At 42.9% G+C, this 14,092-nt stretch overlaps 1 protein-coding gene across 2 annotated transcripts in view; it reads left to right on the top strand.

The window, feature by feature from the left end:
• slc7a10a (solute carrier family 7 member 10a) overlaps positions 1-14,092 on the top strand; it is a 32,956-nt gene that overhangs the window by 16,080 nt on the left and 2,784 nt on the right. For both annotated transcript variants that reach the window (XM_080458321.1, XM_080458322.1), the window contains exons 4-9: positions 9,479-9,604; positions 10,620-10,773; positions 10,857-10,980; positions 11,966-12,069; positions 12,527-12,623; positions 12,725-12,874. In XM_080458321.1, coding sequence (XP_080314447.1) covers positions 9,479-9,604; positions 10,620-10,773; positions 10,857-10,980; positions 11,966-12,069; positions 12,527-12,623; positions 12,725-12,874 — 755 coding nt within the window. The remainder of the gene's footprint in view (positions 1-9,478; positions 9,605-10,619; positions 10,774-10,856; positions 10,981-11,965; positions 12,070-12,526; positions 12,624-12,724; positions 12,875-14,092) is intronic.

The raw sequence follows: 14,092 nt of genomic DNA, 5'->3' as shown, positions 1-14,092 counted from the left end.
GAGTGAAGAGAGCTTACATAACTTTTAGCCTCCATTCCTGGAACATGTGCGGGGACAAAGTTTCAGGTTCACAGATATTCAAGAATCTCACATTAACAGTGAAGAAACTTTCACATTTCTCAAACACCAAAATAACGTTGGTCAACAAATGATTTACATGAGAAGATCAAGAGAATTAAAATAAATATATAGTTCATTTTAATCAGCCAAACATTTAAATTCCCTTATGAGACAGCATCTGAAGTATTACTATTTTATTCATGTACGACTTAACTGTGTTACACCCTCCTACCATTAGTGGGAGCTACAGAGTACATTGAGTACATTAACCACATGAAGCAACTATCCTCGCTCAGGCTACTTTGGCATGTTGAAGGTCTGAGAAGAAACTCGGCTCATATGTCTGCTGGAATTAAATTTTCAGTATCGTACAATACAAAGCCAAATCTCATAATGTCGTCCAGTTTCCTTTTTTTTTCTTTTTCTTTTTTATATATATATATATATATAAGAAAATGGTTCAATGGAATAAAGTAGTAGAAAACATTAAATTGAATGAATGCTGATCATATTGATTGCTAGTATTAATGTCAGAACAGCTGCAGGAGCTCCTCAAGCCAAAAAAACAACCTCAAATAAGTTCACAATTACACATTTTTGCACTCCATTTTTATTTTCCACTGATCTCTATTTCTATCTCTCTTTCCATGTTGCTCTCTCTCTCTCTCTCTCTCTCTCTCTCTCTCTCTCTCTCTCCTTCAGTGAGCTCAAAGATCTGCTTCACTTCACTTATTGAAGCTTTAAAGGCTTCCGGAAGTTTCTGGAACACGTTGAGTCTGAATAGGTGCTGAAGGGACAATGCTAAATGCTAACCTCCAGAGTAGCGGGGTTTCTGGAGTAGTGGCAGAGGAATGTGGTCCTGATAGACAATTCAAGCACGCTTTTCCAGATTACTCAGAGGAAGTTTTTTTCCTGCTTTGCCAGGTCTTACTGAGCTGCTCTTAAGACAACTTAACCTTTCTGGTTAACCCTCCATGAATGTTAGTCAGCTGTGATATGCGAGTCCCCCTCCTGCTCCTCAGCCAGGTGTGTGTGTGTGTGTGTGTGTGTGTGCGTGCGTGCGTGCGTGCGTGCGTGAACCAGACACGGCTGGTTGTGTTCTTTTCAGAACAGCCTGTACTCCAGGTTTAGCAGGTCTTAAGAATACGATATCGTCTGAACATGTGTTAATCTTGTCAAGCATTGTGATAATAATGATTTGTAATAAGTGTAAACACTTAAGTAAACTAGAACTCGGTAGGGCGCATACCTTCGCTAGTGCCACCTAAGTGCCATGTTCAGGTTAAATGATGATGTACTGTTGGTTCCTATTCTTTTGTGTCACTTGAATGCACCATGAGTGTGAGTTGGCATGCGATTGGCTAAAAGTGGAGAAGGGGGGCGGGGAGCGGAGTTAGCCGTGTACTCGCAGACGGCTAACGGCAGCTGCAGCGCTGACGGACAGTTCACAGCGGAGTATACAATGGTGTGAATATCTTATCTACCCAGGATCTGTTTGCTCCCAAAATCTAATGGATTGTTTCTTGGATGATGACAAATCATCCCTGAACCGTTCATGCGATTCGGGTTAATAGTTTTTGCGAAGACTTGGTCAAAGACATACATACATACTAACCAATAAATTAATAAACAAATACACATGAACAAAAACATAACCTTCACCGCTTGGCGAAGGCAATCATGTTAATGTCTTTGAGACTTGTTCCTACATTAAACAGTGTTCTTTGTCTTGGCCTGTATCTCCACCTGCTCTGACGGGACCCGGTTTAGTTTTTCCATCACATGTTCCCATGCAGTTGACTTTCTTGACAGTGCATTTTAGCGTAGCGGGTCGCTACGCTGTCACTTGTGAAGTTGACGCTGTGAATAGAGCCGTTACACTGGCTGTCTTTCAGTATGCAGTTTTATGGGGGCCCTTTGCATATGCGTACGATGTACCAATTCACCTGCACCCTTTGCTCCTGCGCAGTTTCAAAGCATGTCAACAAACGCACACGCATCACGGCGTACTTTCAGGCGGAATCGACTTTTTCTTGTTAACTTCCGCATTCCGCCACAGGTCCACGATTGGTCTGAGCGTGCCGTGTATTTACTCACTGCCGTCTGCTGCACACACACGTTCCAGCTTTTAAACCTCCCATATTTCATTTTGTTTAGCATGTTGCCTCGCTAATGTGTGCGCCCCGCAGCTCATTAGCATGTAGCGCATAGAACGCATCACTCAGAGCTGTCAGCGCCTGCCGTTAAAAACTGCATTAAAACCATTAAAATCGGACCAACACTGCGACCAATGTTCTTTTTGTTCTTCTGGGAGTATGCTGGGGCCTTTAGCCTTTTCCTTTTATTTGCTGAAGGTCTAATGTTTGTCATGATCCATGAACCCTGTTTACACCAATGAACAGCATAAAATAACTTTATTTTTTATGGGCCTAATGTAAATGATACAGCCTAACATGCAGTTACAGTGGGTCTGATCTTATTGTTCAACTACCATAGTCACAAAATAACGGGTAATGATTAGCTAGTAATTTTGTGACTTTACTCAACTGACTTGATAGTTTATATGTGTTAGTTTAAGATTCATCAATTCAGTGTTATACCTTTACTTAATGTTTGGATCAAAGGAATGCTGTGTAGTATCTGCATTGCTCATCACCCACCAGGACAAGGGGGCATCAGGGTGTGGAGTGATGTCGAGGTCCTGCTGATTGGCTGATCAACTTTGTGCACTGGATTAAAAATCTGCCACTGATTATAGTCCTCTAGGTTGCCAAATAAGCCTTCTTAATAGCCTAATACTTCAGAGCCCTTTCCCCACTGTCATGAATAGCACTCATATTGTCTGTGGAGTGTAAGGCAGAGCAACATTGACCAGGTGAGCGTGGCAAAAATGCACAAGCCTTCATCTGATTGGCCCAATCTGGTTTCCTGTATGTTTACCTGTAGAACATGAATACACAATGGTGGCAGTTAGTCTGATAGAGTTCTTTCTCAGTGTAAGTGTACACAGCTTCATTCAGAAACCAACACAGTGAGTACACTTTGCTTTTCACAGAACAAATGCTGGAGCTGTGTCAAATTCTCATTGTCACTTTCACTCGTCGTCAGTTATTTGGGAGCGGATTCCGTTTCTTCACCGTGTCGTGCAGCAGAAAGAGAAGACTGTATTTGAATGACTGAAACTCCTTACTGCAAATACAATTCAGGAGGATATTCACACAACACATAATTAAATCCTGATTGAATTAAAGCGACAGTTTCACATACAAAATTTAGTTTTTCATTCGTAAAAAAATGTGTCCATAATGACAAAATCTAAAGCTAAAATCTGACTTTGACTCTGTCTTCATGACTTCGTCCCTGTATTTCCACATTAGAGCAAAATAAAGTCAGAACAGGGAAACAACTCTAGCTCCACTGTACACAAAGGAACAGATGTTTTAAAATGAGACTTAAACTGCAGGAATGTTAACTTAAATTGAAAGTAGCATGAACCTCATTGAGGGATGGCCGCCAGTCAGCAGATGAGAAGAGAATCTGAGGTCAGTTAACTGAGGAAACACTGAGTGGGAAGAGCTGGCCATTTAAAACTAATGAGTAGCTGATGATGCACTATGAATCATTCACTGGCACCTCTGATTTAAATTACACAACGCTTAACAAGAAACAAAAAATCCACCAATCCAAATATATTTTGTAAATGATCCAATGTCAAAATTGGGCAAACAGTCCATCGAATGGAATACCTCTGTTTATGTCAACTTCGTAGATTTCGAAAAGGCTTTCGACAGCCTAGATAGAAAAGCACTCTGGAGCCTTATGAAGTACTACGGCATACCAGGAAAGTTTATCAGGAATATCAAGAACTCCTACGATGCGATGACCTCTAAAGTAGTTCATGCTGGAAAATGTTCAGATAGTACTGCGGTATAGTGAGACGCAAAACAAAACAAGGCTGCTTGATGTCACCATTTTGTTCCTGCTGGCGATCAATTGGACAATGAAGGAGACAACAGATAACCAATAAAACGGCATCCAGTGGAATCTATGGAAACAACTTGATGACCTCAACTTTGCAGACGACATCACGCTCCTCTCTAAAAAAAAAAAAAAAGACAAGAAGGCAACAAATAGGTTTACATTAAGTTAATCCTCAAACTGCTGACTGGATGAGGCAGGAGGAACACATCAAGAACTTCCAGTTCCACTGTCATAGATCCTGTAGGAAGGTACCGAGCGGAGAGAACAGAGAGGAGAGAGCACAGACTATTGCAGAGAGAGAGCAAAGACTACAGCAGAGAGAACACAGACAACAGGAGAGAGAGAGAGCGCAGACTGCAGCAGAGAGAGAGAGACAGAGAGTACAGACTACAGCAGAGAGATAGAGAGAGAACACAGACTACAGCAGAGAGAGAGAGAGAGAGAGAGAGAGAGAGCACAGTCTACAACAGATAGAATGCACACAACAGGAGAGAGAGAGCACAGACTATAGCAGAGATAGAGAGAGAACACAGACTACAGCAGAGAGAGAGAGAGAAGAGCGAGAGAGCACAGACTACAACAGAGAGATAGCACAGTCTACAGCAGAGAGAGAGCACAGGCTATAGCAGAGAGAGAGAGAACACAGACTACAGCAGAGAGAGAGAGAAGAGAGAGAGCACAGGCTACAGCAGAGAGAGAGAGCACAGACTACAGCAGAGAGAGAGCACAGACTATAGCAAAGAGAGAGAGAGAACACACACTACAGCAGAGAGAGAGAGAGCACAGATGACAGCAGAGAAAGAGAGCAAGAGAGAGAGAGAGAGAGAGAGAGCACAGACTACAGCAGAGAGAGAGCACAGACTATAGCAAAGAGAGAGAGAACACAGACTACAGCAGAGAGAGAGCACAGATGACAGCAGAGAGAGAGAGAGAGAGCACAGACTACAGCAGAGAGAGAGAGCACAGACTACAGCAGAGAGAGAGCACAGATGACAGCAGAGAGAGAGAGAGAGAGAGCACCGACCACAGCAGAGAGAGAGAGAGAGAGCACAGACTACAGCAGAGAGAGAGAGCACAGACTACAGTAGAGAGAGAGCACAGATTAGACTAGAGACAGCACATAAAGTCAGGCATGTGGTGTGTGTGCATGTAAGAAGAGTCAACAGTGCATTAAAGGTCTTGCAGCAGTCTAAACTTACTGGGGTTTAATTCAGGCGGTGGTCCAGGGTCACATGAGCCACCCTGATTTATAACCCTTTCTAAAGAGGATCAATGGAGGTTATTCACAGAGAAGTTTCGCAAGAACTAAATTAGCAAATAAAGTAACTCATTTTCCATTGAAAGAAAGGTCTGCTTGTTTCTCATTTTGTCAGACAAAGTCTCTCGGAGCACCAGAAAAGCTTTGATTTACAAACACAGTGAAGAAGATCAGCAAAGATCAGTTTTTTATTATTATTTTTTTGCAACCATGAAAGTGTTCAAATGCTTCCTGGGGCCAATTAGAAGTTCATGGGGACACTCCCTGACTGAGGAGGGCTGCCTTCTGCCTCACGGCATGGACCACAGGCCTCTATGACCCGTGGCCAAGGACATCTGAAAGAAAAGCACACAAAGTCAACAGGAGTCAGAGGTACTCCACTCTGTCTGTCAGCACGTGCCGTGAACACATGAAACCCAAGTAGAGCTCTTCAGAATACTTTGTTTGACTAGTGTAGAACATGGTGGCGGTATCATCATGCTTTACTGCTTCTGGTCCTAATGGCATTATGAATGTATGAAATGAATATTAACACCAGACGCCTACCAAGACATTTGAATCTGTCACTCGGACAGTTTGAGGTGAAGCTGGTCAGTCTCAGATGTTTGACGGTTTCTCCACTCCGGCTGTGTTCAGGTCAGTTCTCGTGGAGTTTTTGATCCAAGTGTGGTACGGTGCAGGTTTTCAGGCGTGAAAGCAGAAATAAACTCTACACCCGCTGCTCTGAGCAAGGTCTGAAAGAAGAGTCATGAACTAAGAAGCTTCTCGATCAGTGGCCTCGGATTCTGGTCCGACATGATTTAGACGTCCTCCTGCTTCAGTCCACCTGAATCTATCGCACATGTCAACACCAGGCTCCTGAAGAGCTGCACGCCGCAGTCAGGTGTGTTGCAGCAGGTAGAAACACTCGGAGACCCTCCAGGGTCGGAGACTTCTGTCAATGAGTGTATAATAGACCGTCAGATTCTTTTGGATTGCTTGGTTTCATCATATTAAAACAGTTTTCCACTTCTTGTTGTTCCAGAACGTTGAGCAGAGATCAGCTCACAGACTCTTTACAGTACTGTCAACATTAGTGTGTCAGAATGGAGATCAACAGTAGGAAAGGAAGTGACATTCCTCTGTGAGGATCGTGACTGATTAAAAGAAAGAAACCATCTAATTCCTGTTACCAAGAGACCAACAGTATGGAAGTAATGAGCAGTCCGAGAACAGAAGACAAACAGGAGTGTATCTGTTGGAGAGGAAGGAGAGGATTCGTCTTTCCTCTTTGCCTCGTGGGATTGTTGAATGTAATTATCTTCTGCTGCTGTAATCTGACACGCTCTACCCCACCGCTCTACCCCACGGCTCTCTCAAGGAGCGATCCAACTGTCGGTTTCATCATATGGCAATCACATTTTTTCTTTGAGCATTCTAATCGAGGAAATCTAAATCTAAACTTAGCCGACAATTCCAAACATATCTGTTTCAAATTTCCCTCTATGTCAAAAGTCAGATTTAGCTTACTCGGGTGTTTCTTGAGGTTTAATTATACCTTAATCCTTCTTGCTTTCTGATGTCTTGCTTACGTATCAGTTTTGTATTTTTCAGTTTTCAGTTTTTCCCTGTTTACACACGAGGGAGTTGGAACATTGTCAACAAGTTTCACCTCGGGAGCCGTTTTCAGAAAGGTGCATTTTCAGTGGCTCTGAGCTGCGTTGAGGTGACTTCAACTCTGAATGGTGTTTAAACAAAGACGCGTGAACGGGGAAAGTGGAGCTCAGCTTCCTGAACGTGCTGTACTGTATGTCTCACAGCGGATGGAGGGCTGCTGCAGTCAGATTGCCTGGTGTGGGATGGGGTGGGGGTGGGGGTGGGGGTTACTGTCAGTTCAGTGACTCCAGTGACCAAACGGTGCCCCAGGAGGAGGCGTTCCTGAGTTTGAAGCCCCGTTGATGAATCTGCAGCGAGTCGGGATCAGAATTAATTCAGACTAAAAGCAGTAATTAGTTTAGTATTCCAGTGCTGAGGTGGTGTTCAATGGAGGCTGTGCCCGGCAGGACACAGATTTACCTGCACTGTCACATTCAAAGCCGCTGGCACCTCCTTCCTGTCAGGGAGACGGCTGGGGAGGAGGTGTGGGGGGGTGGGGGTGGGGGTGGGGGGCGCCCCAGGAGCACAGAAACGGAAATGGACGTAAGACCTCCAGAGTAATTGACTATAAAACACAGCGGTGTTGTAGGGGAGAGAAAGCTGTGCCCGGTGCCACCAAAACCTCCTGCCAAAAATTCACGTGTGTGTGTGTGTGTGTGTGTGTGTGTGTGTGTGTGTGTGTGTGTGTGTGTGTGTGTGTGTGTGTGTGTGTGTGTGTGTGTGTGTGTGTGTGTGTGTGTGTGTGTGTGTGTGTGTGTGTGTCAGCGGAAGCAGTTTGTTCACATTTGTGTGGTGGGAGGGTAACCGTGCCATGGTGATTGATGACATTGCTGATAACACACACACACACACACACACACACACACACACACACACACACACACACACACACACACACACACACACACACACACACACACACACACACACGGGAGAGAAGTGGAAGGTCAGAAGGGAAGACGAGAAATATAGAGTGAATGAAAAGGAGATTAAATGATGCAGAAAGCTCAGACAAGTGGAGAGATGAAGTTCACACAGTCTCTCTTCAACACACCCTGCAGACTCAAATACTTTCTCATCTGAAGTGACACTATTCTCTATAAGGGCAGGAGCAACATATCACCGAAGGCTGTGAGTAGGGGGGGGGGGGGGGGGGGTACAAAGGCCCTCAAGACAACTTCCTGTACATCTTTTATTTCACAGGCATGTAAAAAGTAAAGTGCACACTGGGGCACATGCACAGCGGAGTGTGGGAATCAAACTCACAACACTGCTCTACAAAGTGAGCCACAGCTGCTGAGCTCTCTCCCTCCCATCATGACCGGGGTTCAGCAAACCAAACAACAGGTGCACGAGTAGAAAACAAGACCAAAAAAAAAGTCAAACACACTTTAACTGACACACATTTGCGAGTCAATTTAGGACACATAGAGAGTTTTTAGTTCGCTCTACATTTTCTTTTCTCATCTTTGATCATCTTGTTCATTCATTATCTCCGGAACAACCTGGAGCAGTTTCTTCAAGCTTTGCAAAGACCACAAATGACCAAAAGTCCAAGGTCACAATCACACTGGCCTCATCTCTGGGACTTTATTAAGCTTTGCTGTGAGTATTTGCTGTTAATTTCCATTTATCAGTGACACGTTTAGTTACATATACACAACACTGAACATTTCTCAGCGCACCTGAGAAAGTTCCTTTCAGTTCATCAGGGCCTCCTGCAGTGACTCCCGATGTATTTAACACAGATCAGGTCTAACCCTTTCAAATTACTCAGAGCTTTTAACACCCCCCCCCCACCCACACACACACACACACACACACACACACACACAGGCTGCGGTTCTGATCTGTAAAGTGGCTGTATACTGGCACAGTGTTTGTGGTGTGTTTCAGTCTTTCCTCTCTCACTATGGAGTGTGTAAGTGTGTATTCATACTTCCTTTGGTTGAGACTCCTCCCTATCGGCTCTCCACTGCAGCGAATATCACACGTCAATATTTCCGATGAATTTCCACAATAACCACCCCCACTTGAATTTTCTGAAGAAGTTGTTAGAGATGACATGAAGACCAAGTTCTTCTATCATGCAGCTACGAGGCCTCCAGAACCAGGACTTCCACTGAGAACAGTCGAAGCAGACGTCTGTAACCATCTGTGAAAAAAGACCTCCAGGCAGCCTGATAGACACTTGAAGACCTGAAGAGACTTCAAACAGTCTTTAATAAATGTTTATATGAGTTTCCTTTGACAGAACCAATCTGACCTCAATCAAAACCGTGATAAAGAGAGCGTCTGTACAAGACTGACTTCCTTCATGAAACGAAATAAACTACCAAACTGACATTTGTGATCTGTGTGTGTGTGTGTGTGTGTGTGTGTGTGTGTGTGTGTGTGTGTGTGTGTGTGTGTGTGTGTGTGTGTGTGTGTGTGTGTGTGTGTGTGTGTGTGTGTGTGTGTGTGTGTGTGTGTGTGTGTGTGTGTGTGTGTGTGTGTGTGTGTGTGTGTGTGTGTGTGTGTGTGTGTGTGTGTGTGTGTGTGTAGTGTTCCTGACCTGGGTGAACTGCTCCAGTGTGCGCTGGGCCACGAGGATCCAGGATGTGTTCACCGTAGGAAAGCTCCTGGCTCTGGTCCTCATCATCGTGGTGGGACTGGTCCAGATCTGTCGAGGTAACACACAAACACACAAACACACACTGTGGTGACACTGTCAAGTGAAAACGCACAGTTTCTTGCATTTTTATTTCAGGAAAGATGTCTGTTTCCTTGAAAATGTCAGAACCACCGAAAACCATGTAGTTTTCATGTTGGGCCACTAGTTGGTGCTGTTCTTTAATTTTGTAATGAAACCACACGCACGTGCAGCAGAGAACAAAAAACATTAACACTGGGAGAACACGGACATTCTCGTGGACAGACGAGCAAGTTGGATTGTTATCACGGTGACTGTCAAAATAAAAGTACCAAATCCCAGGAGAATCTGAAGTCATGACACTCTGGAGGAAACTGATTGTCCAGCTACTGAGCATGTGCAGAACTACTAGTTACTATGACCAAAGGAGCAGCGTTTCCGCCATCTGCACACAGAGGAGTCTCAGCATTCCACAAAGTGTTGTTTTCCTCCTTTTACACAATGACGGAATCACATCTTCAAAAAGTTGTGTTTTCAGTGCCTCTGAGCAGCGTTGTTGTGTAAACAGACACCAAAAGACAATGAAAGGTCTCTTATAATGGCATTTTATCGGTTCTTTTGGTTATTTATTCACTTTAATCCTGTCAGTGAGCCTGTGAGTGCCCGTGCATGTCTGTGTCCCTGCTGATTTTACTGTCCTGTGTTTTGTTTTTTTTTGTTTTTTTAATGTACCTGTATGTACTGCCAGATTCCCTCTCCTGCTGCACAAAGAATCTACCCACCGGTACTAATAAAGTCACCTTGACCTTGACAAAGGCAGAACTATAACGAGTGAGAAAACATCAATGCATTTCTGTGGATTTCCTTGCAGAGTTCTGAGCAGACACACCACAGCAGATTTTGATTATTAGTGTAATACTTCTTCAGGTATAAAAGGTGAAACATTCTGAAATAAAAAGGCAGCGGCGGCTCACAGTCAGACACTTTCTTCAGCCTGCATGCTTCATGTGTGTGTTGTGGTGTTGTGGCCTGACTGAGTCCCCGTGGCCTCAGGTCACTACGACGCCCTGCGGCCCAGCGTGGCCTTCGAGTTCAGCGAGGACCCGTCGGTGGGGCAGATCGCTCTGGCCTTCCTCCAGGCCTCCTTCGCCTACAGCGGCTGGAACTTCCTCAACTACGTCACGGAGGAGGTGGTGGAGCCTCGCAAGTATGACGCACGTGCAGGACAAACATTTCCCTCCTGTGACGACTTGTGTTGTGCACGCATGAAGCCTGTTCTCTGCTGAGCAGGAACCTGCCCCGGGCCATCTACATCTCCATCCCTCTGGTCACCCTGGTCTACACCATGACCAACATCGCATACTTCTCCTCCATGACCCCGCAGGAGCTGCTGGCCTCCAACGCTGTGGCAGTGGTGAGCACACACACACACACACACACACACACACACACACACACACACACACACACACACACACACACACACACACACGTCATGCAACGACAGTATGACTGAAAGCAATTACATTCAATTTTTTTCTCATTTGCCTTGCATGTTACCGTATTTCCTGGACTATAAGTTGCATCTGTCACAAAATTGATCATGAAGAGGAAAAAAAAACTATATCTAGAATATTTATGAACCTGTGGTTCATCCTGGTTCACCCTCATTGGGCCAGAACCTTCTGTGAATTTGTTCCTCAGCTTTTAGTCCACGATTAGGCCACTTTGTTTTCTTTATCACAGTAACAGTTTCTTTTCTCCCTCACAAGTTTCTCATTCAGCGTGTGTGAGACCCTCTCTGTTTTCTAGTCTCACTTTAAATTCTGATGTGGACTTTTTTCTTTTGGGAGACATTTTTCTTGCTCTGTCAGTCAAATCCAGCAGTAAAGGAGGTTTTTCTGTGGTACTGTAGCAGCTTTTTGCTGTCATACAGTGACATCTAGTGATCACACATGGTATTCACTGTATATTATAATATGTACTGTAAGTCACTGCTTAATAAAAAAAATCACATGACCAGCAAAACAACAACAAAAAAAAGTGTGACTTATAGTTTGGAGAATACGGTACTTGTTTCTTGTTGTAAAATGTTTGAATTTTTGTTGTTTGTGTCGAAACACACTTTGAGCTTCATTTGTGAGATATCTTTACATTCACCGCGAAGTTTAATGTTTTTCATTCTTATGATTTTATTGGTTGATCTTTAATATGACTCCTGCAATGTTGCATTCTTTACTTCTAATAAGGCACATTCTGTGTCTGTGTGCTCTGTGGGGTAGGGGTAGGGTCAGGGTGGATGTGGTTTTTCGTGCAGTAAACAAGATGAATGATGAAATGGATGTTGAAGTTGAATCATTAATATCACAGTCATTTCTCTGTTTCTGGTGTTTTTTCAGACATTTGGACAGAAGCTGCTCGGGATGTTTTCCTGGGTCATGCCCATCTCTGTGGCACTCTCCACTTTTGGAGGAATTAATGGATATTTATTCACCTCCTCCAGGTACACACACACACAAAAAAACTAAACATCTACTCACTGCAATTCATTTCAATGTTTTGTATCAGGGATCTGTCATCTTTACCAACAAAAACATTTAATGTAAAATGTTTAACCTTTATGTAGAGTCATGTTGTTCACACTGAAAAATCAAGTTGGCTGCAATTATCAAATCAAAGAACTACATTTAAGAACCTCTTATCACAGCTTGTGTCTGTTACAGTGAAAGAAAACACCAAACTAATGGAGAGCAAAACTTCCTTACCATGTAAACACCTACTTTAAAATGAATAAAGTACAGAAAAACTAATATCCAGATGAATAAAAATAATGAAATCTGTGGTTTTATGCTGTGATATTTAAAAATAATTTCATTTAACTGCAGACAAAGTTTAAGTGAAAATAAAATACATTGTGTGTGTGTGTGTGTGTGTGTGTGTGTGTGTGTGTGTGTGTGTAGATTGTGTTTCTCAGGGGCCAGAGAGGGTCACCTTCCCTATCTCCTGGCTATGATCCACCTGAAGAACTGCACACCCATCCCCGCCCTGCTGGTCTGTGTGAGTACTGCATGTGGAACAGGAAGTTCTCTCTCTCTCTCTTTCACACAGACAAACCCACATTGAGTGTGTATCTGACGTGTGTACCTTCTGTCGCACAGTGCTTCGCCACAATAGTGATCTTGTGTATCGGAGAGACACACAACCTCATCAACTACGTGTCCTTCATCAACTACCTGTCGTACGGGGTGACCATCGCTGGCCTCCTCTACCTCCGCAAGACAAACCCCAACCTGTTCAGACCCATCAAGGTACAGCACCACTGCATGCTGGGAAATGGAGGCCTGGACATGCTCTGGACGGGGTTATTTATGTTGAATTCATAACAACACAAAAAGAAATGATGAATTACAAAAGTTACACAAAAAGTCATTTGGAAATATGTTTTTAAATGAATTCATAAAAACAACAAATGAATAGATAAGTGACGAAGTTATGACTAAATATGTTTTGGTGGAGTGACTGGGGCTTTATTGTTGACAAAATGTTGAAAGTGTGATTTAGTGGTGAGAATATTTTACACGGTTTGGACTTCAGGTTTTAATTTCAGTTTAATTTTAGTGACCATTTAATCATTTGTCAATTTTAAATCACCTTTAAAGTTCACAGCCACTGAAATCAATTCATTGTTGACAAAGAAAACTCAAACTACTGAGTTAGTAAAAACAATGAACATTCGAGCAACTATTATTCATCCAGCATTAAAACAGAAAAGTTATTAAGGACATTAAGTCTAGTTAGAAATCAGCTGTTTTTTGGTTGTAGTTATCATGATTTCAGTTTTATGAATTATATTTCTATTGTTGATTGTTGAAGAGAAATCATTTTAGCCATAATACAACATGTTGAGTAATGTATGAGAAGATTGTTTTTGTTATATAAGTGAATTTTATATCCATACAGAAGAGAAACACTGAATAAATCTAAATTATGAGGAATATGTGAGTAAACCTTCCATGATTTGGTGATAGAAACATGTAGCAGGTCCTCCTCTAACCCTGTAAACCAGCTTTATTCAAGCAAACAGGTTTCCTGCTGGTGCAGGTGGAGGTTTGAGGCGACATTGTTTGTCTGGTGTGGTGGCGCCCCCTAGTGTCACTCACGTTGTTTAACCTGCGTGTGTTTATAGTTACACAACTCTCCTTCATTATTTCTTCACTCAAGTCATCAACAAGTCTGTGAAATCCTCTAAAATATTGTTATTCTAAATTAAATAATCATAAAACAACCAGTTTTATGACATGAAAACTTCAAAATGACAGAGCACTTTTTCTTTTTGGACACAGTTTTACCCAAAGCCCATGTTCTGTATTTTTATGATTTGATCATTTTGAATCTGCAGGTTTAGAAGTTTTTCAGTTTGTTGACACAAGTTTTTCGTCACTTCTCTGTTGGCATCAGGTTTGATTTAATATTGAAATAACTAAGAGAAAAATGTCGAACATGTACAGACTGAGCATGGAAACATT

This window comes from Lipophrys pholis (assembly GCF_963383615.2).
Source record: "Lipophrys pholis genome assembly, chromosome: 2".
NCBI lineage: Eukaryota > Metazoa > Chordata > Actinopteri > Blenniiformes > Blenniidae > Lipophrys > Lipophrys pholis.
The sequence above is the reverse complement of the archived record's forward strand: the minus strand, read 5'-3'. Positions and strand labels throughout refer to the sequence as shown.